Source organism: Annulohypoxylon truncatum (assembly GCF_022578515.1).
Source record: "Annulohypoxylon truncatum strain CBS 140777 unplaced genomic scaffold F4807scaffold_13, whole genome shotgun sequence".
NCBI lineage: Eukaryota > Fungi > Ascomycota > Sordariomycetes > Xylariales > Hypoxylaceae > Annulohypoxylon > Annulohypoxylon truncatum.
Genome location: NW_025953799.1, coordinates 706,323 through 731,585, shown reverse-complemented (window position 1 = coordinate 731,585; position 25,263 = coordinate 706,323). Strand labels below are relative to the sequence as shown.

General features: G+C 49.0%; 7 protein-coding genes across 7 annotated transcripts; 2 read left to right on the top strand and 5 right to left on the bottom strand.

The window, feature by feature from the left end:
• Window positions 1–671: 671 nt before the first annotated feature.
• Window positions 672–4,104, bottom strand: F4807DRAFT_68480 (RAM signaling pathway protein-domain-containing protein). The gene is made up of 3 exons (XM_048003345.1): window positions 3,457–4,104; window positions 3,282–3,393; window positions 672–3,225 (listed from the first exon to the last, which is right to left on the bottom strand). The coding sequence occupies exons 1-3, from the start codon at window positions 3,858–3,860 to the stop codon at window positions 790–792; spliced, it is 2,952 nt and encodes a 983-aa protein (XP_047855016.1). The 5' UTR covers window positions 3,861–4,104; the 3' UTR covers window positions 672–789.
• Window positions 4,105–5,309: 1,205 nt separating this feature from the next.
• Window positions 5,310–7,678, top strand: F4807DRAFT_68424 (ATP-dependent DNA helicase). Its single transcript, XM_048003342.1, has 3 exons — window positions 5,310–5,521; window positions 5,626–6,204; window positions 6,263–7,678. The coding sequence occupies exons 2-3, from the start codon at window positions 6,000–6,002 to the stop codon at window positions 7,510–7,512; spliced, it is 1,455 nt and encodes a 484-aa protein (XP_047855015.1). The 5' UTR covers window positions 5,310–5,521; window positions 5,626–5,999; the 3' UTR covers window positions 7,513–7,678.
• Window positions 7,650–9,159, top strand: F4807DRAFT_68462 (uncharacterized protein). Its single transcript, XM_048003344.1, has 2 exons — window positions 7,650–7,688; window positions 7,747–9,159. Exon 2 carries the CDS (start codon window positions 7,845–7,847, stop codon window positions 8,973–8,975), a length of 1,131 nt encoding a protein of 376 aa, XP_047855014.1. The 5' UTR covers window positions 7,650–7,688; window positions 7,747–7,844; the 3' UTR covers window positions 8,976–9,159.
• Window positions 9,160–9,197: 38 nt separating this feature from the next.
• F4807DRAFT_68446 (3-oxo-5-alpha-steroid 4-dehydrogenase-domain-containing protein) lies at window positions 9,198–10,584 on the bottom strand. The gene is made up of 2 exons (XM_048003343.1): window positions 10,204–10,584; window positions 9,198–10,135 (listed from the first exon to the last, which is right to left on the bottom strand). Exons 1-2 carry the CDS (start codon window positions 10,460–10,462, stop codon window positions 9,420–9,422), a joined length of 975 nt encoding a protein of 324 aa, XP_047855013.1. The 5' UTR covers window positions 10,463–10,584; the 3' UTR covers window positions 9,198–9,419.
• Window positions 10,585–13,416: 2,832 nt separating this feature from the next.
• F4807DRAFT_68385 (uncharacterized protein) lies at window positions 13,417–17,558 on the bottom strand. The gene is made up of 3 exons (XM_048003341.1): window positions 16,962–17,558; window positions 15,518–16,905; window positions 13,417–15,458 (listed from the first exon to the last, which is right to left on the bottom strand). Exons 1-3 carry the CDS (start codon window positions 17,387–17,389, stop codon window positions 13,744–13,746), a joined length of 3,531 nt encoding a protein of 1,176 aa, XP_047855012.1. The 5' UTR covers window positions 17,390–17,558; the 3' UTR covers window positions 13,417–13,743.
• Window positions 17,559–17,566: 8 nt separating this feature from the next.
• Window positions 17,567–20,141, bottom strand: F4807DRAFT_423594 (uncharacterized protein). Its single transcript, XM_047997795.1, has 2 exons — window positions 19,017–20,141; window positions 17,567–18,964 (listed from the first exon to the last, which is right to left on the bottom strand). Exons 1-2 carry the CDS (start codon window positions 19,944–19,946, stop codon window positions 17,828–17,830), a joined length of 2,067 nt encoding a protein of 688 aa, XP_047855011.1. The 5' UTR covers window positions 19,947–20,141; the 3' UTR covers window positions 17,567–17,827.
• A 166-nt stretch (window positions 20,142–20,307) lies between these two features.
• F4807DRAFT_423593 (uncharacterized protein) lies at window positions 20,308–23,999 on the bottom strand. Its single transcript, XM_047997794.1, has one exon. The coding sequence runs from the start codon at window positions 23,595–23,597 to the stop codon at window positions 20,532–20,534; it is 3,066 nt and encodes a 1,021-aa protein (XP_047855010.1). The 5' UTR covers window positions 23,598–23,999; the 3' UTR covers window positions 20,308–20,531.
• Window positions 24,000–25,263: the final 1,264 nt, after the last annotated feature.

The window sequence follows — 25,263 nt, the reverse complement described above, 5'->3', positions numbered from 1 at the left end:
ATGTGCGCATTGTCTCCCGGTAGTGTATCAAGCAAAGAAAAACTTACGTGGTCCTTACCCCTTTTTTATCATCTGTGCTTACAGAATTATCCGTATAGGAGACCAATCTATCACCTTTCACTCTATTCGATTCGACCACATAGGTACTAGTTGTCATCCGGGTTCATAATATACCTCACGGCCAATCCATTGAAATGATGTAACAAGTATATGCAGTTCTAGATTCATACTCCTATTTATCTATACCTTCTAATTTCTACCGCCTCGAGGTCATCAGGACAACATTAACAACCAGACCAAAAACCGTAATTAGCAACAGCAATTAGATTTTGTTTGGTATTCAGACATTATAATTGACACATTGATTCGATCCACACATTATTTGAACAAACGCCGATTCCATGCGTTGCTCAAGAGACTTTTCCGATGTAGAGACGACCAAACAATAAAAAAAGACCACGCAAATGACTGACTCCGCGTCCTGGCACCGCCATAGGCTGACTCCTGCCTCGCCTCTCCTTTGTACTCGAGGATGATACCTTCGATGCAACATATTTGGGTTAGATAAAAAGCAGAAAGGAAACCGATATTCTTTCCGAACGGAACCGGCGCGAAATCCCGAGGGTTTCCTTCCAGCCTCGTGATTGGATACGTAGGTGATAAAATACTACACCGCTGCGAAATTTATGTACTAGACAGTCGATTCGCGAACTTATGCCTTTGCTTTGTACTGATATAACGTAGGGATGCATGACATATTCGTTAGCGGAGGGATGAGGCCGACTTTCCCTAGAACGTCGGCTTATTTCCACCGTTAAGTCGGTACGAGGCTGCTAGGCCTGTACTGCCGTTAGGACTTACTATATTCGGTATGCCTTGGCGTTCATCCTGCGACGAGGTGGTGGAAGAGAAAGATGAGTTCAAGGACGTAGAGACACTATTCATAGTCCCGGAACGAGACATCGACAATCCTCCCATGGATATCAACGCATCGGCACGCTCGAAAACGTTTCCATTAAAAGCGTTAGCAAAAGACGCACTTTGCGGCGTTGAAGGCACCGTAGCCTGCACGGCCGGTCCGAGAGCGGCGCTCTGAGGAGTCATAGGTAGCTGTATCTGGGCAACTCCGGGACTAGGCGCGTAATGGCTAGGGGAATAATGATTGGGCGTGTTGCTATAATTATCAGCATGTCGAAGAAGATACCCCCAAGGGGAACTCATTATAATTTGGTTCGTCTCCTTTACGCTGGTTTGGATTGGTCGTAATCTAGTTCGAATATCTTGCGGGAAAGATATTTGGTTCATGGAGGACTTTAGCCTACCCCCAAACTCGGCCCAAGAATCGATGAAACTTTTGCAGAGACTCCAGAAGAGAGGATCGTTTCTCACACCGGGTTCCTTCAACTTAATAAGCGATAGTCGGTCCTTAAGGCGCTCCGTGTCAGCAATCGCAATAGAACATTTGGCGACTAAGCCCTTCCAACAATGTACCATGTGCTCTGGCATTCGTTGGGTTTCGGCATTGCGTCCGAGGGCCATGAATTGCTGATTGATATTTGGAAGTATACGCATGACAAGATCCGATGATTTCTGTAGCGCCAAGAATACTTTCTCGAATAAACGCTCGTCGGCACTAAAATTGACGGGAAATCGGATGTCTCCATTCGAAGATGCGAATGATTCTCCAGAACGGGGTGTTGCAGAGGTAACTTGAGCCATTCGCCCAGTACCGTTAATGTACGGAACTGACACGTCTGTTGATACTCGGAGGTTGCTAGGGTTGTGGACGAAAGCACCAGGTCGCGGTCGGGCGTTCAAACCAGGTCGTTGTATCGTTGGTGTCATCGAGCTGTCTCGCGAATGGACTCGAATCGTATCCTCGATTCCTAGCCGGGGGTGTTCCTGGCTGAACCCAGGCCCATACGAAGCCCCGGAAATCTCATTAAAGGTAATGCGGAGCTCCATGATGCTGTGGTACAAAAGCATCATCATGGTGCGAATATAACGCGGGTCTGCGTTGTCCACAATGGTGTCCATATTATTCATTAGAAGTTGGCATATATGGCTGTAGGCATTAATCAAGGTCAAGACAGCCCGTTGAACATTCTCGTTCTCGCGTGCTGTGTAAGGACTGTTCTCTGCGGCAAACTCATGCTTCTGAAGCTCCTGCTCGAGTTGTTCAATGTGAAAGTTAGTGTTGTAGAAGACAATCTCAAGGCTTGATCGCTTTGGTGTACCATCATTGGTCAGCCTCGTAAAGAGTTGAATCATAGGATGGACCTGGAAGATCGCATAGAGAATACCCTTCGCAGATTCGATGATGGGATCGAAAACTTTCGATTCCCTTCTTTGCTCTGGTAGAACAGAAAGGCGCCGTACATAATTCGGTCGATTGAGTAAAGGCTCGGCCGGGCTATTCGGGCTGGCGGCAGAGGTTGCATTCGGATCCAGGTTGCCCGTCATGGACGAGCCGTGGCTCAATCCTCGGTAGTGACTGAATCTGTTGTTCGCCTGGCCTTCTTCTAAGGTCCCGAGCTCGGTCGCCTTTCTAGACACAATCCCCATGCGCCTGTGTCGTTCTGACGGCCGACCTTGTCCCGATGCTTGCAACAAGGTTTCGCTGTTCGAGCGCACCCTTTCGTTAGGGTTGCCTATGGTGAGAGGCATAACACCGGGTTTGCGAACGGCCGTGCTTTGCTGGGAGAGACCCCGAGCATGTGATCGGGACGGTATGGGCGGCGCTCGTAGCACGGCCGGTGATCGGAGATCCGACACATCGCTACCGTTCACTCGGATAGGAAACCGGCCACTGACTACTCTCCTTATAGGCATTCGAGGTGTCTCGGTTCCATCGCTGAGCTCATCTCCTCCATTTTCGCCGTCTTTCTCTTTCCCATTCATGCTCAAGGCCTTCTGCTTTAGATATTTCTTGATGTGTGCCGTAACGGCGAGCTCCGTTATCTCGCTCTTTTCCAAGAAACCTTCGTTGGGAGGACTGCTGGCTTGAACGCGGAGTACCTCTTTAGGAGGAAAGGTTATGTCATTTCCGTCTAATCTCAGCATTTGCAACGAGACCATATCAGCTAAACAAAGCGGAAGCTCCTGTATTCGATTCTTCTGTAAGGCAAGCACTTTAAGCGAGGTTAATTTCCCGATGTCCGGGGGGAGCAAACGGATCTTATTCCTCCCCATATCTAATATCTCCAGTGACTTGATGTCGCAGAGCTAGAACACGAGTGAGACACAAATCCATACGCCCGGAGAAAGGAGGATGTAATTACCGATAGGGGAAACTCCCTAATTTGGTTGGCTCTCAAGTTAAGATAGCGCAAGTGAGTACATTCGGAGAATCGAGATGGTAAAGACGACAACTTGTTGTGAGAGAGTGCTAACCTATACAGAACCAAACGCATTAGCGCTTCACCGGGGTACGTATTTGACGAAGAGAATACTGACCGCTCCAACTCATTCTTAATTATGTCCACCACCTCGTCGGGCAGTGCCTGTATATTCTTCCTACTAAGATCGATAGTGACGCCGGGCTTGAGCTCGGTACTGACACCGCTAGCGCCAGCTGCCTGAGTCTCATTCTCTCGTAGAGCACTACCCATCGCCTGCCTAGCGAGATTGATAACCTGATTAGTAGATAGGGGACCCGATGCAGACAACATTGAGCCCGAGCTACCGCTGCCGTTGGTAGCTGTATTGAACTGCTCGGGTATTGGGGGCGGTGGTGGAGGCATTGCGAAGGCGGGAGGCATTCGTCTCATTCCCTGAGGTAGACCGGTAGATAAATTTCTCGATGCCGAGGATTGAGGTGGTATGATTGTAGCAGCCATGCCGCCGAAGGCAACATCCATGACACACGCAAATCCGATCTACCGAATGGCGCAAGAAAGCCTTACGCGGCGTACGTACGAAACCAGGTAGGAGGGGATCAGGTCGACAGTGTAGGATCGACGTATGCCGTTCCGGGGAACCCTTAACGAATATCTGCACCAAATTGATCTAGAGGAAAGAGGTCGGTGAATGGTGTGAAACAGTCGAGTTCATCGTAGTAGTATAGGGGATCACTTTCGAATAGGTATTTAGAGAATTGAGAAGATCCAGGATAGGTGATGGGAGAAGAAACGAAAGGTTGGAAACATCGACAATTCGACTTTCTATCTCAAGGATAAATTGGAGAAAGTATAGGTAGAATCAAAGTGTAAGAGATAAGACGTTTCGAGAGGTACTCTTGGGATCAGGTCGTGTCGATTCGTGAAAGATTGGAAAGTTGAAACACGTCTAGGCGAAAGGGTGAAGGGTGAAGCACTGATGTAGTCGAAGTGTCGAAAAGTGTAGAAGTTCATCCGCTAGGTACCTGTGGTCCTATGCAAACCCGTATGCAAACCCCTGTTTGTTGGAGCTCTTTGAGGTGGTCGTTAGGGGGGATGTGGGCTAGGCGCGACCTAATGAAGACACAAGGGATCGAGTCTTGGGCAGCCAGGGCGCCAGGGCACCACGGCACCACCTGAGCAATTAGTGGGAAAGAAGGGGGCTCAATGTTCTTTGTCGACCTATGCAAGTACCTAAGACCTGCGTACATGCTGTAGACAGTACATGCTTTAGGTACCCGTCGTACTTGACGAACCTTGGAGCCCAGAAGAAAGGGGTCTGACAGCTGCACGGTGGTGTGTGTTTTGTGCTGGGTTTTTGAGACAGCATTTCGAAAGGAAAGGGTGCGTCGCCCGGATTGATTACCTAAGGTGGTGTATCGAAAAGGGGAAGTCGGTGTGAACCAATCAGACCAAAAAGGAAAAAGGTGTAAAAAAAAAATAAAAAATAAGATAATAAAAAAAGAAGAAGGTGGGGGCTGCACTTGGGGTCCCCCCTGCTCGTGTTTTCAGTGCGCCGATAATCCTGACTCGTGCGAGAGGCTCGAGAGGCTTGAGATGAGCCTGCCAGCCGCCATTTATTTATTTTTCCTGTTTGCTCAGTGGGTGATGAGAAGTGAGAATCTCCAAAATAGGATTCTTTGCGGCGCATCTTTGTCCAGTCATACTTTGTGCGTATTATAAACTCCTTAGAAATAACATCGTCGATATCGTATTTTGAAAAATCGTATTGCATAAGAACTTAATTGGGAGACAGAAATAACCAATCCAATAACACAATTGGTGATAGTGTAACTTGAAAATGAGTCGTGGTACTTTGTACCTTACAGTTGTGGCGCCAATTAGTGAGCGTTAGTCGGCGAGAACGGGCGCTAGCGGCGTATCACTAAATCTCAAAATACGCACAGACCAAATACTGTCCTCGGGTCCAATTAGTCTACCACCAAGAAATGCAAGGCACGTTCCATTTTTCCCACGCGACAAGTGGAGATGAACACGATTAGGCAATCAAGGAAGGTTAGTTCAGAAGTCGCGACGGAGATAGATACTTGAAGGATCACCGAATACAGAAGTAGTCAACTTCGAGAAGGAAAGAACAAAGTGTATCCCAGGTAGTTTCATACTCTACCTCCTACTTGGGGAAGGTACGTCAGTTCATAACGTCAGACCAAAAGGCCCTTTCCATCTTATCTCTGTAAATCTAAAACTCAATCTATGTACATAACTCTAAATCTAACCGTCAATTTAGGCACACTTTCTTTCAAACGGCTCGAGATTTATCGATGATCTTGATAACACAAAGTCGGAGTGGCCGTGTCTTGTAACGACAAACATCCATTGCAATTATCAAGGACCACGTCCGACTGTAATGCATGACCCAGTTGCAAATTCATGTACCCACTCTAGGTACTCAGTGCCTCATCTCGATTCTGCAGACTGGGGAAAAGCGAAGCCCGTTCAATACCTAAAGAAGAAAGGCTCAGTTTTGACCCACAAAGACTCATAAGGAAGTCTACGCTGTGCCATTCATTATCCATAGGGGCCTTGTATAGGGGTCCTGCAAGAACTCGACTCGAGCTATTCAGGTGTTTGATATTCTGACGGTCGTCCATTGAACACAAGATGCCCGCTCTTGTCAGATCCAACTCCTTTATTTTCCCGGACCTAGACTTTACTTTACGCCGCCAATTCAATAAGACTGGTTTTCGTCCATTTCAACGAGAGATCATACAAGCCGCGCTTGATGGAAACGATGTTTTCGTTCAAGCAGCAACCTCCTTTGGCAAGAGTTTATGCTTCCAACTTCCGGCTGTAGTAGATCAAGGCAGTACGTGCTCAACGTCTCCCCTCTTATTCTAGCATTTATTGCTCACATGAGATTATAGTCACTATTGTTGTGTCGCCGCTGTTGAGTCTCATGATGAACCAGGTAGAAGCTCTCCGGGCTTCTGATATCGATGCTAGTTCGCTGAACAGCAACACGCCCCTAATAGAGAAAGATCGTATCATGAATGACCTCAAAACTGGTCATCCACGTATTCGGTTGCTCTATGTCACTCCGGAACTTTGTGCTCAAGACCGTTTTCGGGATAGGCTGAGGGTGGTCCATGAACAACGAGAGCTTGCACGCATTGTTATCGATGAAGCCCACTGCATCTCAGAATGGGGTCATGACTTTCGTAAAGATTTCAAGAGACTGGCATGGTTTCGTGAATCGTTTCCCGACGTGCCGATTATGTGTCTAACGGCGACGGCCAACAATCAGGTACGCCAAGATGTGCTTAACATTCTTGGGTTAGACACCAATCTAGGGAGGCTAAAAACGTTCACGATGACAGCCCATCGACCAAATCTCCATTTCGAGATACGCTTTACACGCGACGAGGATGATCGACGACTAGATGATTTCCTTAAGTGGATACGGGGCGTCTATCAGCGTAGGGCCAAAGATGAGCGAAGAAGCGAGCTTGACGCCCTCGGTGAGCGTGCTGATAATGTACCAGGCATTATCTACACTATCTCGCGGGACGAATGCGAAAGCCTCGCTTCACAACTTAGACAAGAGGGCATCGGAGCTCAGCCATTTCATGCCAAGCTGTCTAAAGAAACCAAAGAGCGAGTTCTTGCCAAATGGGTTTCTAACGAACCCGGATACGATATAATCGTGGCTACAACTGCGTTTGGCATGGGCATCGACAAAAACAACGTCCGTTTCGTTGTGCACTGGCGGCTTCCTAAATCCTTCGAAGGGTATTACCAGGAAGCCGGACGGGCTGGACGCGACGGAAACGCGGCGTACTGTTTTCTATATTACAGTCGCGAAGATAGGGACCGAGTCAGCAGTTTAATTATACGGGATCGAAATACGTCGACCACAATTTCATGCTCTAACTTCGAGGCACGCGCCAAGAGCTTGCAAGCGTTAGCCGAATATTGTGAGAGTACAAATGCTTGCCGTCATAAGCTCATCTGCAACTATTTCGGGGAGAATGATACCCCGCCATGTGATTATGCATGCGACTGGCATAAGGATAGCGTCGATCTCCAACGACGTTTCCTCAGAGGCCTGGCGAGCGAAGAGTGGGTCAGCACGCAGAGAGAGGAAGGTCTGTATGATGTAGATTGGGACGAATAATTTACGAAGAATCTCGGTTGGCAAAATAGGTCTGCCGTCCAGACTCATCGTGTAACATCTGTGCCAGCGTCTGACAGGAATGAGAGGGTGAACCAATATACGGACGATGCTGGCTCTCACGCATGACATACTGCATCCCTCCAATCGGCTCAATTCTCAATTAGGACCCCGCATACGTACGTCTAACAACAGCCCGCAGGTCTAGAAGCAAGCTCCTTCTTACCTTGAAAATAGCAACATTCGATATTTTTGCGCGACTTTCAAGTGGGTTACAATTCTGCACTCACCCGTTTCCAAAGCGTAACTAGGTCTCGGAAGAGTACTGTCTCGAAATGTCAGCTCCGGCGGCATCCAGCCCGAGTAGATCGGCGAATCATGCACCACCCAACCCTCCCGTTCCCGAAACCCTGGGTACCACCTCGTCAGCTCACCCGAACAACGCGACAGCCTTGTCTAACCCCTTAACTTCGCCGATTCTCTCACCATCATTGCAGTCTAGCTCCTCACGCCCGCAACCGTCTAATTCGGGCTCGGCATCTCGTAGCGCCACTTCACCTCCTACAACTACAACCGCAACCGCAACCGCATCCGCCGCCACCGGATCACAACCCCGCGTGACCATGGATCTAAACCCGACTCTGCCCTCTCGGGCTACGCAGCTCCATATCGACGAAGCCCGCGCTGCGCTCGTAGCCTCTATGTCGAACATGCTAGACTCGGAGCTGCAATCGCGTGCCTCGCTGCTCCACTCCAACGCCGCGGCGCTGACTAAGCAAGAGAAGGACGTAGCGAAGGGGACCGAGGCATTGCGGAAGGAGAATGACAAGCTTGAGAAACTAGCCCGCGATACGGAGCGCAAGATCAAGGAGCTCGGCAACGTGCAGAACTGGGCTGAGGTTCTGGAGAGGGACTTCCTGGTCTTAGAGGAGACCATGCGCATAGTGAGGGAGGGCAGCGGAAGCGGCGACGACAGCTGTAGCAAGTGTAGCGGAAGTAGCTGGACCGGGAGTTACAGCGCTGATGATAGTAGGGCGGGGAGTCGCCGGGGGAGCGTGACGGGCGATGCCGATGGTAACGTTAAGAAACCCGAAGAGCGGGGGTTAAATGGGCACACCGCCGTAGATGCTGCTGTCGAAAGTGGAAAACTGGAGGATAGAAACGATATAAACGTCACCGTGGACAAAGCTGTTGCAGAGAGCATTCTCGAAGCCATGGCTACAGACTTACACGAACCACTAGGCTCTCTGTCCCTAAACCCGGTTTCGTCCGAGTCTCAAGGAAGCTCACTCAAGGGTAAGGAACCAGCCGTCAATGACAGCGGAATAGAAGTCGATAACGCTCACGACGTTCTCGAAACACGTGAGCCGGTCCAACCGCCGGATACTAATAGCGCAGGTGCTGTGGAAGATGTGGTTCTGAATAACGATCTAACTCATCCTGCGACAACTGATGGCAAAAGCTAATTTGCTTAGTGCAAACGGTTATGTCAATAGTATATCAGGTACGGAGTTATGGTTTAACGGGATTGGGTGGCTGATACGCTTATACGGACGACCGACTTATTCAAAGAGCTCATTGTTCATTGTCCGATGCTCGGTATATTCCAAGCAATTTACCACGAACGAGATCTTATATCATGACGAATAATGTATTATGTATGTTATTTACACACGATAGTATATTAACTAGGACTCATTAGATTAGTTCGGTATTAGCTCGATACAGCTCCGTTTCTACATCTTGCCGAACTCCTTTCGCTTCTAATTATTCTCGTGTCTCTGGCCCTGCGATGCCCCCCCTTTGCTTTCGTCTAGAAATATACCTAGGCAAGGACATTGAAGGCAGAACGCGGACATCCATCTCTACATTAGTCGTATCGTCAAAATGCCGCAAAGCTTAACAAGCTTTTATAGCAGACCCGGCAGCATGACGCAGCGCTTCTTCTTGTACTTGTCGCCGAACTGCTTGCGGTACGTCTTCTCCTTGCCCCAGCCCCAGGTGTACATGTAGTACGAGCCGACGCAGATGAAGGCGAACAGGGACGGGCTACGCGTAACGATGATGATACCAATCCACGCAATGATTTCATACATGTAGTTAGGACACGTCACGATGCTGAAGCCGTGGCCGCGGGGTATCTTGCGGTCGGTCTCGCCCGGCTTACGCAGGTGGGCGAGATACCAATGCACGTCGAAGTTGAGGATCTCGCCGGCCGCGAAGAGGAAGAACCCGAAGTAGGTCAGCGGGCTGGGGCCGTCGGGGGCGAGGGCGGCGGGCGAGAAGGGGGCGTAGATCTCGAGGGCGCCGAGGAAGCCGGCCATGGCCCAGTAGAAGACGGAGTTGCGGAAGATGTACGCGAAGGGCATGGTGGCGGCGGAGAACTTGTGCAGGAACATGGTCTCGAGCTCGCGCTTGGCGAAGTGCGCCATCACCATGCCGAAGGCGGCCCGCTGCGCGAAGGAGAGGCTCGGGTCGGCGCGCGCGCCGTACGGCGCCAGGTACGGCGCCAGGTACGGGTACGCGGCCGGGTAGAGCGTGTGCCGTAGGCTGAGGAAGAGCGGGTGGAAGAGCAAGGGTCCGAGGTACTCGATCACGTAGACGAAGCGCCAGCTGATTTGGGTGCCTGTTTATATGCCAGTTAGCTCTTGCTCTCTGTAATTCTACATAATTAGGTATTGGGTAGCAGCATACCAAGGTCCTTGACGAGCAGCTCTCCGCGCTTTATGACTTCGTCGTGGCTTCGAAGGAGGGAGTTCCTGTCCTTGATGGTCTTCTTGGACACGGGGTCGAAGATGCCGATGCGGTAGTGGTCGGACACGTTGGCGGCGCGCGCGACGATCTTCTTCGCGTCGTTGACCGTGGCATCTTCGGGCACCTCAACGGTTGAAGGAAGTCCCTTAAGGCCCTTCCGGGACCTGTTGGTGACTTTCAAGGTCAATTTACCTGCCATTTTTTACCTACAGCAGGTTCCCTTCGACTCAATCAAAGCGATAGATAGTAACAGTCGCCTTCTAGATGTAAGAGAAGGTGAATTGGGTGCCCCCGTGGATGTGGTGAGGGAGGTGAAGTGTTATTTAGACTTTTTTGTGGGAATTTGTTGAGTTGTCTTTCCTTTAGCTGCATCGGAGCTGAACCTAGCAGATCTAATGGCGTACTTTTTTTACTTTTTCGAGGCGTACTATAGATAAGATTAATTATTTGCCGAGGTCGGGGTAGTGTATGTACATCGTTGTATTAAACAAATTGCTAGATAACTCATTCAACGCATTATCATGTTCTCTAAAAGCAAGAAAATCGCATTGGACGGTGACAATAAACTTATTGATTGCTCTAAATGAGGTTATCAAAGTAAAGATTGCATGTGGTGTCACAAACTCCGTCAGTCTACCCAGGTACAAGCAACCTTGATCCCGAGAGAGCGGATCCCGGTATCCAATATTTTGACAACAATTGCCATTTTAAGCTACGGCAACGCTTCGATTTGTGCAAGTGTATGTGATAAATGCATGATTATCAATTTGGGGAAGAGATATACATTTATCCCAGACGGATTTAGCCCCTCCATATGTCATAAGATGGTATGTATGTATGAACTTACAACAGCTCCGACTTACAACATTAAACTTCCAACGTTCATCCTCTAATCTTGTCAACATTGACAATTGCCACTATTCCGATGTGGCCGAAGTCCTTAGGACTCAATAATTCATGACACCTATGAAAGCACACCGTCTCAGAATATGCCACCGCCCAACACTCCGGAGGAAGGAATAGTGACTACTACCGCCACCTTAGCTCTCCGACCTTTTATGGGCGGCGAGGCTCCCGCCACAGCCCTAGATCTGAGAGCTCTCGACTACGAAGGCGATGTTGACGAGAACCTTATTTGTCCGATCTGTCGAGTCCCTTTTATAGCCCCTGTAATTACCGCCTGCGACCACGTCTTTTGTCAGAAATGCATCATCCAAGCTCACGCATTAAACCCCGTCTGTCCGGTCGACCGACTTCCTTTGAAGCTAGTATCCGACACACGCCCCGCTCCTAAGATCATTCACAACCAACTAGACAACTTATCCGTCAGATGCCCAAACAGCATACGCGGTTGCGGTCTCATCGTGTCTCGGTCCTTGGTCGAGAATCATGTCGCGCGATATTGTGACAAAACGCTCGTGCCGTGCCCTCATCCCTCCTGCGATAAGACCGTAGTCAGGAAGGACATTGGCAAGGGATGTCTCCACTATGATGTCAAATGCGAATACTGCGACCAGGTGAAGCAGAAGGCCGACCTGGAAGAACACCAGGACCTCGAGTGCCCTAATCGAAAGGCGGAATGTGTGCTATGCAGGGCTGAGTATGTGCGACATAAGCACGAGGAACATTCTAAAGAGTGCCCCGAAGCCCAAACCTCTTGCAAATTCTCCCCCTATGGCTGTGCGCAACAAGTCAGACGTAAAACATTGGAGGAGCACGCCCTCATATGCGCATACCGGGTCGTCGGACCCGTAGGAGAGCAATTGGCGGAACTTCGAGCCGAAATTGGCGCACTGCAGGAAAAGGACCGGTTGAAAGATCGACGGATCAAGTTCCTGGAAACACGCGGCTTTCCCATGCCCACGACAAGCTCCCCGGAACCTATCTCAGACATCAGCTTACCTGAGGGTGCATCGGCCCACGAAGAGAATGCGCCTTACGAGTCTAGAGATCAGTATTTCTTGTCCCTATTCGAGACCATGGAGTCCAAGGTCGAGCGCCTTTCTTCGGCGCTCAACGAAGTGGAAGGTCGTCATTCGATGATGCTCTTCAACGAGAGCTCGCAGATCAAAGATCAGCTTACCGAAATCCGAAGCACTATGGGTGTACTTGGGATGCATGTAAGATGGCTCATGAACTTCCGGTTACAAGAGCGAGGCCGGGTGGGAACCGCATCCCCCGGCATTTCTGGATCCCTTTCTGGTGCCCACGGCAGCCATAATGACCCGAACCTACCTCGACGTATGAGTGATGCTTTACGGGAACATCCTCCACGATTATGATCCATGCTACCAGCTCTCAATCGCATATGCTTATATAAGAGAATGACTGATAAGACGACACCAATCAGTACAACGTTGTTGCGCAAATATTATCATGTATCTGGTACATTATCCATTGCGCGTGGTCGAGAGTGCAGACAGAACACGATCTCGCCCCTTTCTGTTACCGTCTTCTTTCAACTCGGGTTTTCCAGTATGCTATCGCCAGAGTCTTTACTTCATTTCAAAATATGCGATATCACATATGAAGACGAATCGAGTTAGTTTAAGGACTTGAATGATATTCGTTATCCCTCACGATGGCTGCTCATGTTATTCTAACATACCGGCAATGAAGGCTTCCAAACTAATTCGATTACGTGAGAATACTCGGAATGGCTAGAGGAAAGAAAAAGCAACCCAAGATTCTCGGGAGAGCGGTGATGGCGAAGAAGGGGGGAGCCCTTTCGAGGATACTACAAGCAACGTCGAAGCTCATTTCGATGGCAATAATGGCGCCTGAAACGGCACTAGATAGGTCGCAAGAGCAGGCAATGATACGCATTTCTTTTTTCCCGGCAGGAGAAAGATTAGGGTGGCCCCGATTGTTTCAGAGAACATTATGGCGATGATGTTATAAACCATGCCCCCATCGAGAAGCACGGTGGAAGACACAGTTAGGAAGCCTCAAGATTGAGTTAGGGAAGGGTTACTGGCGTTCCGAGTGGGGTTTACAGCTTTGTAACTATAAAAATGTGATAGGGCTAGTGTTGCGGGAGTATAGGACGGGAAATTCGGAGGCTAGAATTAGTCTAGCCACTTGAGTATAAAATAATATGTTCATGAGAACTGCTATATCGTTTGGTTGGGACGATAGGTTACATCTTGCTGAGTAATAGATGAATCCTCTATCTCGTTATTCCGCAAGGAAGTAACATGCTGCTTAACGAGCAAGAAATCACTGACGAACGACGTATTCCATAGACTCGAAGCTTGAGTTCAAATGAAGGTGGGGGTGTTGGTAGTTTTTTACGTCGTGACATATCCAAAGACGCGCATACTCCTCATTGCTCCTCATTGCTCCCTATCGTTATTCCCTATTTTTTTTCCTTTCACGCAGTATTTCTCCCTGCTGTTTCTCCATACTACTTCTTCATCACCTCACCATTGCCATGTACCTTCTATTACGCCAACCAACCCTGCCACTGTATCCCAAGCTTCATCTTAGTCGACGTTCGGTTAGACTACCCACCAAATGTGTAGTCGACGACATCCCAATCTCGTCACCCGTCGCCCCGGGCTCCTCCACGCAACGCCTAAGCCCTGAAATTATCGCCCTCGGAAAAAGGAAGACCGTGTGTCTCCCGAACAAACTATTAGGCCGGGTGAGCAATTGGAGCCCCGTATCCTCGGGGCTATATTGCACAAAGTTCGGGTGGTTCAGGTCGAAGAACGGGCGGAGCGCGGGGCCGAACCGGTCCTGCAGCTCCGCGCGGTGGCGCGCCTCGACAGGACACCCGAGGGCCAGGATCCAGTCAATGACCTCTTGGAGGACGGCGCTTTGGTCTGGGAACCAGAAGGATACGAGCGTCCTTAAGTCGACGACCTGGCCGTATTTTTTTATGGTGCGGAGAATGGTGGGAGTCTCTTCGATGACGTAGCGTCTCTCGCGGCGTCTTAGTATACGCATGGTCTGCATCCCATGTTCCGGGTCTGGCGAGAACTGCTCCGAAGTAAAATATACCTTGAAAAAAGCAGGGCACTTATTATTGTGCGAATAGGTATATTTCGTCCTGCCCATCACTAAGGCAAACCTTGGATTTATGCCGTGGTACAGCATGAAGGCGACCGCTGCTAGGTTCAGTTTTCTGCAATAACACCAGTTCTGGAGCATCATATGGAACGCGGATTCTCTGCCGGAGATTATGCTGGAATCGGGGGAAGCTCCGTGGTCAAAAAGGACCCCGAGAAATTTCAAAGTCGTGTTCCACATCTCAGGACCATGATAATTGACGAACCCGAAACTGAGCAAGGCGACAGAGGCGCAACAAGACATCAGCTCGCAGCTAATGTTCTGTTTTAGAATGAGGTACTCGTAGAAGCCCATCTGCGCACAAGCTATCACAACAAGGTCTTTAGGATCACAATGGACAGCCAAATCCGAATCGCGCACCACTAACGTACACCTGTTATTCGGAAAATTCCTTTCCAAGTTACTGAGTGTTTTGTGGGCGGCATCTAGAAGTTTATGAAAGCGCGAGGAAGCTCGTTGGCCAGAAACAATATGTCCTAGAATCATGGTTTCCAATTCATGCCTAAGCGATAGGTAGAGAGGGTTATAGAATACCCCCTCGTTTGAATATGGTCCATCGTAGAAATTGTAAGGCATCGGGTACTTAGGCCTTGTTTTAGATGCATAATAGGAGGCCGGGAGACGAACACGTTGTAATAGACCGAGGTACGTATGGCAATAGGCGTCCAGAGGGTCAAAGTCTGGTAATTCCGTATCCATCTTTTGCTTAAAATCTTGGCTTTCCAAGAACTCGGAGATTGATCGATGTATGAGGCGAACCACACTCCTAAATACCTTTGAAAGTTTACACCGGGCGTCGCTCGGGCGTAGCTCAAGAAGTCCCTTACATAGGCCATATATTCGTCTCTTGGACCTTGCTAAGCGTTCATCTCTCTCCTTTGTGGTCAATAGGCTGACACCCGAATATAACGCGAAGTTCCTGTCTTCGATATACTCTTCCAGGAACGAAAACTGCATTAGGGGAGTGTTGTGCAGGTGCAGATGACAAAAATGAGCCAGAGAGAGCATGCTGTATGCTAATCTTCGGTTATTGTGGGGTATTGATTCTAAGAGTTGTTGGAACACTAGGATAGTAGTCATGGTCAATATCTGTTGTAAGGAGGCATATCGTAGAGGACCTCCTGTTGCATAATTTAGACTGAAATAGATCGAAATCGACGTGAAAAAGACAGGCACTTACTAGGCTCGAGGTCAGTTGGAAGAGACTTAATCAGCCTTACTAGATCTTTCAGCTGATCACCATTCGCCAACCCGTCCTCGACGTGTCGAAGGACAATCGATACCCATAAGAACACGCCATCCGATTCATCCACAATTGTTTTCTCAAAGTCTTCAATACCGAAGATACCTGGGGCAACCCAAGAGCTGTCGTTATTTAGCAAAGTACTAATACGCATCTCGCGAAACCGATCCCTAACGAATAGTCGAATGTCGGAGCTTGTGAGATCATGTAGTCGAAACTTAGGAAAATCCCCAAAATTATCTCTGAATATAGCCCATTCCCGACTAGATACGCAAATCTTCACGTTCGAGTTCTCGTTTGACCACGCAAGTAGTTGCCGGATCAAGGCCGCGTGATTCCCTTCGAATTCGTCCAGGCCGTCTACGAAGAGCGAAATTTTATGCTCTCCACCACGTCTACTTGCAGTAATAAGTCTCTCAAAAGCTCGCTGGCATTCATGATGTTCAATGTGAAAATTCTCCCTATTAGCCGATGATTCCCACTGCGTAGGAAATACGATAGGAATTAGATCGTGACATTCTGAGAGGAGGCAGTATAGAAGCCCCCGAATGAGCCCCTTTATACTCCTCTGAAGGGCGGAACCGGGCTTCCAAAAGAAGAAAGCTCCTAAGACGAGCTTTTTATCGCCTGCCCAGGCACTTAGGTAGTCTTTCGTTCTAGGATGCTGTGTAATATATTTCATCAAAGTCGATTTGCCTGACCCCGGCTTACCTGAGATATAAAAAATGCCGGAATCTCGTTGAAGCCAGCCAATGAAGCTATCCCGAGCTTCACTTAGATTTTCTCTTGCAGAATTAGGTACACCTATGTCCGAGAAGGCCGACGATGTTTCCCGCTGCCGCCGTCGTCGTTGTTGTCGAGTAATCTCCGAGTGGGCGGATCCGCCGTCTGACATAAGTGAATCACTATCACATTCGCTTAATGGTAGATCATATAATCCCCGCTCAAAGCTCGAGCTGTCACTTAAGTCATTTTCGGGAGGACGCATAGATACACCATCGGGCATTATATACTCGCCGGCCGTATCTGCTTCGCCTGCGAAAATCCAAGAGAAGGTCTTTCGATGAGCCTCTTCAATGTCTTCCAATCTTTCGTTCATATGTTCAAATCGCAAAGCATCCAGAATACGAGTCTGACGAACATCTAGAATGGCATCGTCAGTCAACCGAAGTAATGATCGGATTTGATCCAAGGCTTCGGAACCGAGACAGGAAACGTTGATGCCCAAGCGTAGGGATTCCACATTTTTGATGAGTGACCGCAACTCGAATTCATTAGCTTGGCCGTGGGCGAGAAGTTTGTTAAGTCGTTCCAATGACTCGGATCTGTGTTGATTTCAGGGTCAGGATTAGGTAGAATATATACGTCAGTTACACCTTACCTGGATAAGCTCACAAGCTCTAGGCTCAGCTGCTGTCTACAACTATCTAATTGTAGCTCCAACTCGGCCTTCTCATCTTTCTTGCGCCAGTTTCGTATTGCAGCCCGAAAGGCGCCTCGCATAGACTTTGAGTTCGGAGCCTTTAATTTATCGAGTAAATTTGCTAGTTCTACCGACACACTCTCGCAGTCACTAGCAACTCGAAGAAGAGACCGTTCTTGTTCCGAGAAAGAGCCAAGCGGGTTAGCCACCTTCAAGTTGTTGACAAGTTGCTGAAGTTGTTGCGTCGAATGAGACAAGTTGTCATTATACGCGCTTGAACCGGAGGCCGACGCGTGAATGCCCTTGGCTATGGAAATCAGCTTGTACCCGAAATCCAAGAAACTAATGATGTTGCCTGCGAGCCCAATCGCCGTGAATGGGTCCATGTCGCTAATGGTAGCAGCATGTCAGCTATATATGTGGCACTAGATTGTCTTTTGAAATGACATTTGGACATCTCGAATACAGCCTTAAGCTTCCCGCTGGATGCCTTATAAGCTTATAAAAGAGTCACGTGCTATTTGCAGAAATCATGCAGTTAGTCGTCCTCTGTTCCCAACCCCTGCCCACCCAATCTGTTGCACGCCCTCGTAAGTCGGCATCAACTAAATAGGTGCATAACATGCCAGAAGAAGCCACGGGAAAGGGCGGAATATCCGTCTTTGGTCAGCTTAAGTTTCTCCCTCGATGTTGTTCACATTATAAACACCGTACATTATACGGGAAGATACGTGTTGAAGATTTATATAACGTTTGGCGAACGGTCCCATTCCTCACGACAGCAAGGGTTACTTCTTGTGCGGATTCAGATTGATTCGATTATCCTATCTTTTGATAACCTTTAATAGCGAGGCTATCCTTGTCCGTTTGCTGAGCCCGACCCGATACGGTACTTTGGGTTGGGAGGCCGTGGGCGTGGGTTTGGGGATTGCATGCGCTTTCTCCTGAGATTTAGGAGGTATATTTGGACTGGCTGGCGATTCGGTGGCAGGTTTTGCATGTACGGCTTCTGTTGACATGGATTTTTGGGATTGTGTCCTAGTGTTGCTACTGATTTCCTTCAAGGGGGACGCATCTCTGTCTCCATTCTCGTTCGCGGTTGGCTCATTTATTGATACATTTCCCCCCTCCTGCTTCTGAGCCTGCTCTTTATTTTTCGGCTTCTTAGTCGTCCCAGTCCTTTCCGAAGTGGATTCTTCACTCTCAACGTCATTTCCGGGAGTCTTAGGTGAAACGATAGGTTCAGGTTCTGAAGCGACTGGAGCGACTGGAATTTTGGTCTTCGCCAGCTCTGACTTCCGAGGCCGACCTCTTCCCTTCTTAGCTTTTACTGGCTCAGCTGGATCCTCGGAGGCTTTGGCAGCGGTGTTTGGGTCTTGATCGGTAGCTTGGTTCTGAACAGGAAGCTCAACCTGATTGGTTTGCTCGTTTGTAGGCTGTTTTTTCTTACGCCCACGTTTCTTCGGCTGGGGAGCCGGTTTCGGTTGGGCTTCCAACTGGATGGGTTCGGGCGCAAGAGCAGGAATATATGGTTCTGTCGCTGATGTTTCGGGCTTAGGCTCATCGATCTTGTATATGTCTTCTCCTGGCAGTTCTTCGCACTCCATTTCCCGAGGAGGCAGTTCCTCATGGGGACGTGAAATGAGTTCGATTTCTCCGTCGTCTTCATTTAGACTAGGCGAATAAACCCAGTGTTCATTATGACGCTGGCGCTTGTGGTTGTCTTGCTTGCTATTGTCGGTATTAAGGTCCCATGATTGATCCTGTACGAGCTCGTCTTCATCCTGTATATCCTTAGGCCTCTTCCTCTTCTTATTCGGTAGGTCACCCATTGTAGAGCCACCAACCCGCGCATCAACTTCACGGGCCACTGTATGTGTAGATATGTACGGTGGACCCATATCTGCCATTGGAGCGTTTCTATGGTGATCAGCGGCAATTACATCCGGAGAAGATGCTATCTGAGTTTGAATTAGTGAAGCCCAGAAACTCAATCTATGTGGGTACACTTACGTTTATGACATCAGGGATTTCGGCAGGTTGAGTATTAGCTATAGGACTTCTTTCCCACGGAAGTGGTGGTCCAGAAGACGCGTATCGGCTCGGCGTCGAATACGCAACTGTCGATACACCGCTTGACTTTGGATTGGGGAGCGTCACGGGTAAACCAGAGTAGACATTCTGTGACACGTTGACCCTCTGATACTCGAGCTTCTGCATGGTAGTGAGATTGCTCTGGGCAATGTAAAAATTCGCGGGGGCGGGCATATCCTGAAGCACGGAGTCATGAAGTGAAACCTTCCTCCGCTTCGTTGCCGACCGTGGTGATAATTCATCTTCATTATTTGTAGGATGGGCTCCATGTGCAGGATCATTTCCCATGAACATCTTCGCCGTAGCAGAACTCCCCGTAAATTTTGATGGAGTTCTTTTCTGTTTTCCATACGACTTGTCCTTCCCCTTTGAGCTTTTAGCAGGTTTTGATGTCGTTGCATTCTCGGCACTACTAGGTACATCCCATTCTCCAGGAGTACTTTTTCGCGGTGACATGTCGCCGGATGCACCATTAAAAAGTGACGATTGATTTCCTAGATTGTCCAAGGCCACCGACGTCGTGACATCAGAAGCGGAAGAAGCATCGGGCTTTTTAGCTATGCCTTTGGCCGGGTGCGATACGTCACTACCTCCGCTTGCCTTTTGACTCTGGCGGACAATTTGCTCGATAAGTTGAGATTGTTCAAATGCCCTGCTCTGCTGCTCATCATAGACACTGGCGAAGAATGACTGATCCGTAGTATCAGATATCGGCTTCTGAGTATCTGGTAACTGAGGGCTCAATGGCTCTATCTCCGGTGGGATTTCCGCGTCTTCTCTGAGAGGAGTCAATGGACGGTCGTCGCCATCTTCGTCGTCAGAGTCTGCAATTACCCGACGAGACGCCATAATTCAGCCACTTGACGCGTTCCGACGCGACTTATGCGTGTATAAATCGGGCACCGAGGAAAATAAGAGTTATGGTATCAGAAGAGCAACAACGTAGCGAACAATACCGATATACCAAGATAGTTATATATAGGACCATCCACAATGAAGTTAAGATTGAGGCTCGTTCATCGTGAATCTAGGGATCTATGAATAAGAACGATTCAACTTCAAGTTCCAAGGTTGTCTTTCTTGTAACTTGGTACCTGCTAAAGAGCACGCATATGTGGGGCAATATAAATTCAGTCCGTGCGTCATGCATATAGAACAGGTCAAATGTTGCACTTGCCAGTCTTACAGAATATATGCAGTAATTACGTACCATGCAAGTATATCAGTGTATGTTATCTATCACATACATACATGCATGCCATGTCATTCAGGAAGACATCAGTCAATAACAATTTTTTCATACTCGAGGTCACCAAATGATCTTGGTTTGGTGTTTATTTTTATACTTCATAGTGAACTGCACACAATCCAACAGAATGGGTATCGTCATGGATAACCCTATTAGCTACGTAGCCAATACCTTCTCGGCGGCCGCTAGCCTCTTATCCTTCGCCTTTTGTTGGCGTCTCCTGCTTGCTCTTCCGCATCATCCTCGGCTGTGTTCGCCTCACCACCCGCTACACTTAAACTACGGCTCACTGATGGCGGCACACCTGTGGGTGGAGGAGCATTGCGCTCTACCTCATTACGGAGGTCGCTTAAAAGCTTCTCGACCTCCCCAAACATGCTGCGGGTATCTTTGACGACTCCGTTCTCGTCTACTTCATAACCCCGATAATCCTCCCCGTCGTCTTCTTGACTAGCCCGCCGATTCGACCTTAGAAATGAAGGCCCGAAACCGCGATAGGGATCAGGGTTGTACATGATTGCATTGGCAAACATGTGAACCAATTCTCTCTCCAGCTGTGCGATGTTGATTATACCTCGCGGGGGCACTAGATCCACAGACATTGGAAGCCAGACATTTGTGGCATTCGCTTCTATATCAGACATTGTCGCCACGGCCGCTGCCGCCGCTTTGGAACCCGCCGTGATAGCCTTCTGGATACCTTTGAGATCTTGTGGTCGAAGGACGATTTCGAAGTAGCCAGGGGCAGTCCTCGGCTTGACGGGATGCGCAAACATATTAGCGTGGCGATGGCTAATAATTTGATCTAAAGCAGACTGGCTGATTTTGTTGAATGAGCGTGTCCATAAGACGTGGGTAGCCGGTGTTGGTGGCGCCCTATTCGGGGGACTATCCTGGCGCTTCCGCTTATTAGATGGTTGACTGAGCTCTGTCTGAGCTTGGCTTTGAATATGCTCATCTACTGCAACTACATCGCCAATGTCTTCGAGAGCTCGAGGAGTTGCCTCTTCATTCTTAATATTGCTCCCTAAAAGATCTGGTTCCGCTGGAGCTTCTTCTGACTGCGCTAAAGGAGTTGGTTTCTGTGAAATGCGCGGTCGGCCTCTAGGCTTACTAGTTGACTTATCGAGCTTTTGTATAGCCTTTCGCGTATCCTTCTTCCCTGGTTGTTCGGGAGAGGCTTTTGGTAACTGAGCTGGTTGAGGAGGCGGGCTGATTGGCTCGAACATCGGGCTATCGAAATCGAAATAACTAGTCCCATCCTCCATCCGAGGCGTCGCGGGGGTCGGCGTTGAAGTCCACTTCGTACCATGTCCCCTTACGACATGAGGCGAAAGAGCTATTGGTGTTTGCAATTGGGTCATCGATGGCGGACGAATAGTCTGAGATACGGCCGCCGGGGTCTGCAGCGGAGGCACCTGAGGGCGTTGTGGTGGTTCAGCAGTGCTAGTTGGCTGAGCTTGTTGGTTGTATGGCGAGTTATATGATCTCGATGACGGTTGAGGTTGATCCTGGTGAGGCGCTGGTGTGGTAGGCGCAGGGCTTTGAGGAGGATAATTAGGCTGGGTCGGGCCAGGCGATTGCGCCCATTGAGCTGGCGTTACAGGTTGTTTCGCAGAACCTACAGCTGGATGTGTGGCTGATAATGCGACAGGCGGCCGGACGGGTGTCTGAGTTGGCATGTGCTGACCCCGATGCTGAGGGTAAGGGCTGGATGCCGCGCTGGGACTCGGAGAGGTCGCCGCGGGCACAGATGCTGGACGCCGCTGTGGTATTGGCTGTCCCGCACCATCCGGAGCCGCATTTAAGGGCAAAGACTGAAGAGATGGTGGTATTTGACCGGCGCTTTGTGGCGGTAGTAAAACGGAAGGGGATGCCGGCGTAGATCCCTGTACTGGGGGCCGAGATTGCTGACCATACTGCCCTGGAGTCTGCCTACCGCCTGAGTAATTCTGAGGGAACTGAGGAAGAGCGGTAGGGGGCTGGGAGGGAAATGTGGGGGGCCTAGTGACTCCCGCGCCGTAAGGAGGACGGGGAGACGGAACAGGCGTTTGTTGAGGTAGCTGATGTTGTAATGGTGTTGCTGGTGGCGGCGGAGGTTGGTGAGGTATTTGATGGGAGGGCTGAGAAGGCTGATGGGGAGGTTGATATAGAGGCTCCCATTTCAAAGGAGCGGTTGTAGAAACAGGAGTAGGAGCAGAAGTAGAAGTCGGAGCAGGGATATGAGGTTGGTTGGACGGTATCGGGGCAGGACTTCTTCCTTTAGGTATACCCTCGGGTCGTTGCAGACCATCCGCAATGGGAGGCTGCGGGGTGGCAGAACCTGGGCGTGCGGTGTACCCTTGGACAGCTTGAGGATGCTGTAGAACAGGAGTCGGTCCACCTATCGGCCGGCCTAGCTCTTGTGACCTATTGTCAGGCGTAACATGGCGTGTGTCGTTCGAGGGTCGAGCAGTTGATGGGAGGGACGATGGAATTGGATGTATAGGTTTCCTTTCTTGGGGTGGCTGAGGCGTGTGAGGCGGCTCAACTCTCCTCCCAGAATCAGGGGCCTTATGCAAAGGCGGAACTAGCGTTGATGTGGGTATTGGTGCTGGAGCTGGAGCTGGAGCTGTTGTTGGCGTAGGCGTCGCTGCCGCCGCCGGTGGTGGCGTCGAAGGGGTTACCGATGGTGGTGCTACAGCTCGTTGAGCCTCCGGCTGTGCGGGTATTGTTTCGTTGGCGCCAGGGACGCCATTCTTGCTTGAATCCACACGTTGCTCTTGACCAAGCCTGTCATCCCATTCACCTCGTTCGATCTCGGCCAGCTCGCGTTGCAGTTCTTCGAATCGTCTCTCATCTTCCCTGATTTCTCTAATGAGGCTATCCCGGAATCGTATGTAGAGTTTCTCCACTAATATCGGGAGTTTGTCGGTGTGCTCCAAGGCGTCCTGGAAGGTGGATAGAGGGGGGCTTTGAAGCTTCCTTTTCTTAGAAGTTGGTGATTGCGCGGCATTAGTCTTCTCTATCGTAGCTTCGACTTCCCGTCTCTTCTCATCTCGTAATAATTGTAGGGCAATGCCCTGGAGAGAGTCGGGGCTCAATCTGCTGGCATCGTACCCGTCTTGTTCGTATATGACCGGTGTTTTCTTGAGGGTGTCGGAGATGTTACTGAAGGTGCCGATGACTAGACCGTTCTGAAAGTTCCTGTTGAGCTCTTGGAATAAAGCAAATGTTTCGAGAGGTGTGCAAGAGTTGGTAATATGATTCATGCCCCAGAATCCACCTCGGCCGTGGTCGAGGGGACCGTCGCGTCGTTGTAAGAGATGAATCGGCGCCACGATCTAGAGTCACGGTCAGCAAGGGTTCAGGCCGGCTTCCTAGGCCATTCCGACTGGGAAAACACGATATTGACGCGTACTAAATGGTTCAGAGACGGTCGCGGAAGTCGGTTGAGATGATCCCGACCACTTTAATGACGGAATAACGACGATTAAGACGTATTTTTGATGAAGCTATTCGCGATGAATATTTTCTACGGTTCCTTGTCGTTGGCGGTAAATCACGTGATTAGTAATAGTATTCGGTAATCCGCAGATAGCAAGTTCTACGGTGTCCATACGGTAGTGTAGTATGATTTGTGTGATGGATCGGCGAACGTTGCCAGATTGATGGTTGGAGCGCGGTGTTTGGGAATGTGGAATCTGGGGACTTCATTCGATTGATAGGTCCAAACAATTCTGCTAGCGTGTGTGGCCCGTGCGTCTTATCTAGAGTGCCCGGTCGTTCTTCCCGATGCTTCGAAGTTCAATTCGAATTTCAAACTACTAGGTAAGTACCTAAGTATCTTTATCTCATGGGCCTGCTCGACTACTATGTAGGTACTTCAATTGCCCAGTGGTGTATATCAAGGTTTGGGTGTTGGTAATCTATTGTCTCTTAAATATTCAATGCTAATTCTATATGTGTAGGTGCTTTGCTTCCTAAGAACTATGCCTACGTATCTTATACATGAGTTACTTAAGATGGCCACTATTATAATAAAATTCAAACTCGTCTTGCAACCTCAACTTCAACTATTATTATACAATTTTATTCATCTATTCTACAAAGCGTCAACTTCACGATTGTTGGAAGGGAACTTAAAAGAGTCTAGAGTTATCAGGGCTAATAACTCTTCAGTTGAAGCGATGACTATAAATTCCTAGACCTTTGAATTTTCACATGTGAAAGCAGCACGCGACCCAAGGACAATGCACGTGCATAGATTATGGTTGTCAATTATGAAAATAGTGACAGCTTAGTTTATGTCATAGGGTTAAAACATCAAGATGGCGTCTAAGAAGTCGGAATCATACAGAACAATATTGCGCAGGTGATTATTCTTCCTAGAGATAAGCTGAGTATGCATGATCCACTTAGCACCTTAGTGAGAGACATTCGACGAAACTACTATGTAGATAACTGATGCTTGTTCTTTTTAGAAGTCGTATGAAGCTTGAAAGTCATTATCTAAGTAGGTAATTAGAACAAATAAAAATGAAGAGTCGGCTCTACTAGGAAAACGGAAGGGGACGCTAGCAAAGCCGAGTCTATCCAAATAGATCCATTAGTTTACCTTCCCACCGTCTACCTACATTAGAATCAATCGTTACAAGTTCGATGGAGTCTCCGAACGAATGGATAATGTCAAAAATGTCTGGTCTGGAAAGGGTCGAATATGAATACTACCTGAACTGGTTATTGAAGGTCCTGCGAGAATAAGGGGTTCCTTTCAGCCCTGGAGGTCGTGCTCAATATGGGCCATCGGTCGCGAAATGCATAAAGGTAAAGGAGATTAGATACGACCTGCATTGGTACGCCTGGTAAATATGCACTAAATAAATAAAATCAGGAACGTTGCGGGAAGATGAGAGTCAAAGCACAGTCGTATTGGTT

What these genes read in the sequence shown, in the direction of transcription:
- F4807DRAFT_68480 (XM_048003345.1), bottom strand. Translation starts at nt 3,860, where the DNA reads ATGGATGTTGCCTTCGGCGGCATGGCTGCTACAATCATACCACCTCAA. An exon ending in ATTAAGAATGAGTTGGAGCG is followed by an intron (nt 3,394 to 3,456) that starts GTCAGTATTCTC and finishes GGTTCTGTATAG; the next exon opens with GTTAGCACTCTCTCACAACA. An exon ending in TTAGGGAGTTTCCCCTATCG is followed by an intron (nt 3,226 to 3,281) that starts GTAATTACATCC and finishes CTCGTGTTCTAG; the next exon opens with CTCTGCGACATCAAGTCACT.
- F4807DRAFT_68424 (XM_048003342.1), top strand. Translation starts at nt 6,000, where the DNA reads ATGCCCGCTCTTGTCAGATCCAACTCCTTTATTTTCCCGGACCTAGAC. An exon ending in GGCTGTAGTAGATCAAGGCA is followed by an intron (nt 6,205 to 6,262) that starts GTACGTGCTCAA and finishes ATGAGATTATAG; the next exon opens with TCACTATTGTTGTGTCGCCG.
- F4807DRAFT_68462 (XM_048003344.1), top strand. Translation starts at nt 7,845, where the DNA reads ATGTCAGCTCCGGCGGCATCCAGCCCGAGTAGATCGGCGAATCATGCA.
- F4807DRAFT_68446 (XM_048003343.1), bottom strand. Translation starts at nt 10,462, where the DNA reads ATGGCAGGTAAATTGACCTTGAAAGTCACCAACAGGTCCCGGAAGGGC. An exon ending in GCTGCTCGTCAAGGACCTTG is followed by an intron (nt 10,136 to 10,203) that starts GTATGCTGCTAC and finishes GCATATAAACAG; the next exon opens with GCACCCAAATCAGCTGGCGC.
- F4807DRAFT_68385 (XM_048003341.1), bottom strand. Translation starts at nt 17,389, where the DNA reads ATGGACCCATTCACGGCGATTGGGCTCGCAGGCAACATCATTAGTTTC. An exon ending in GAGCTTGTGAGCTTATCCAG is followed by an intron (nt 16,906 to 16,961) that starts GTAAGGTGTAAC and finishes AAATCAACACAG; the next exon opens with ATCCGAGTCATTGGAACGAC. An exon ending in TCCAACTGACCTCGAGCCTA is followed by an intron (nt 15,459 to 15,517) that starts GTAAGTGCCTGT and finishes ATTATGCAACAG; the next exon opens with GAGGTCCTCTACGATATGCC.
- F4807DRAFT_423594 (XM_047997795.1), bottom strand. Translation starts at nt 19,946, where the DNA reads ATGGCGTCTCGTCGGGTAATTGCAGACTCTGACGACGAAGATGGCGAC. An exon ending in AAATCCCTGATGTCATAAAC is followed by an intron (nt 18,965 to 19,016) that starts GTAAGTGTACCC and finishes ATTCAAACTCAG; the next exon opens with ATAGCATCTTCTCCGGATGT.
- F4807DRAFT_423593 (XM_047997794.1), bottom strand. Translation starts at nt 23,597, where the DNA reads ATGAATCATATTACCAACTCTTGCACACCTCTCGAAACATTTGCTTTA.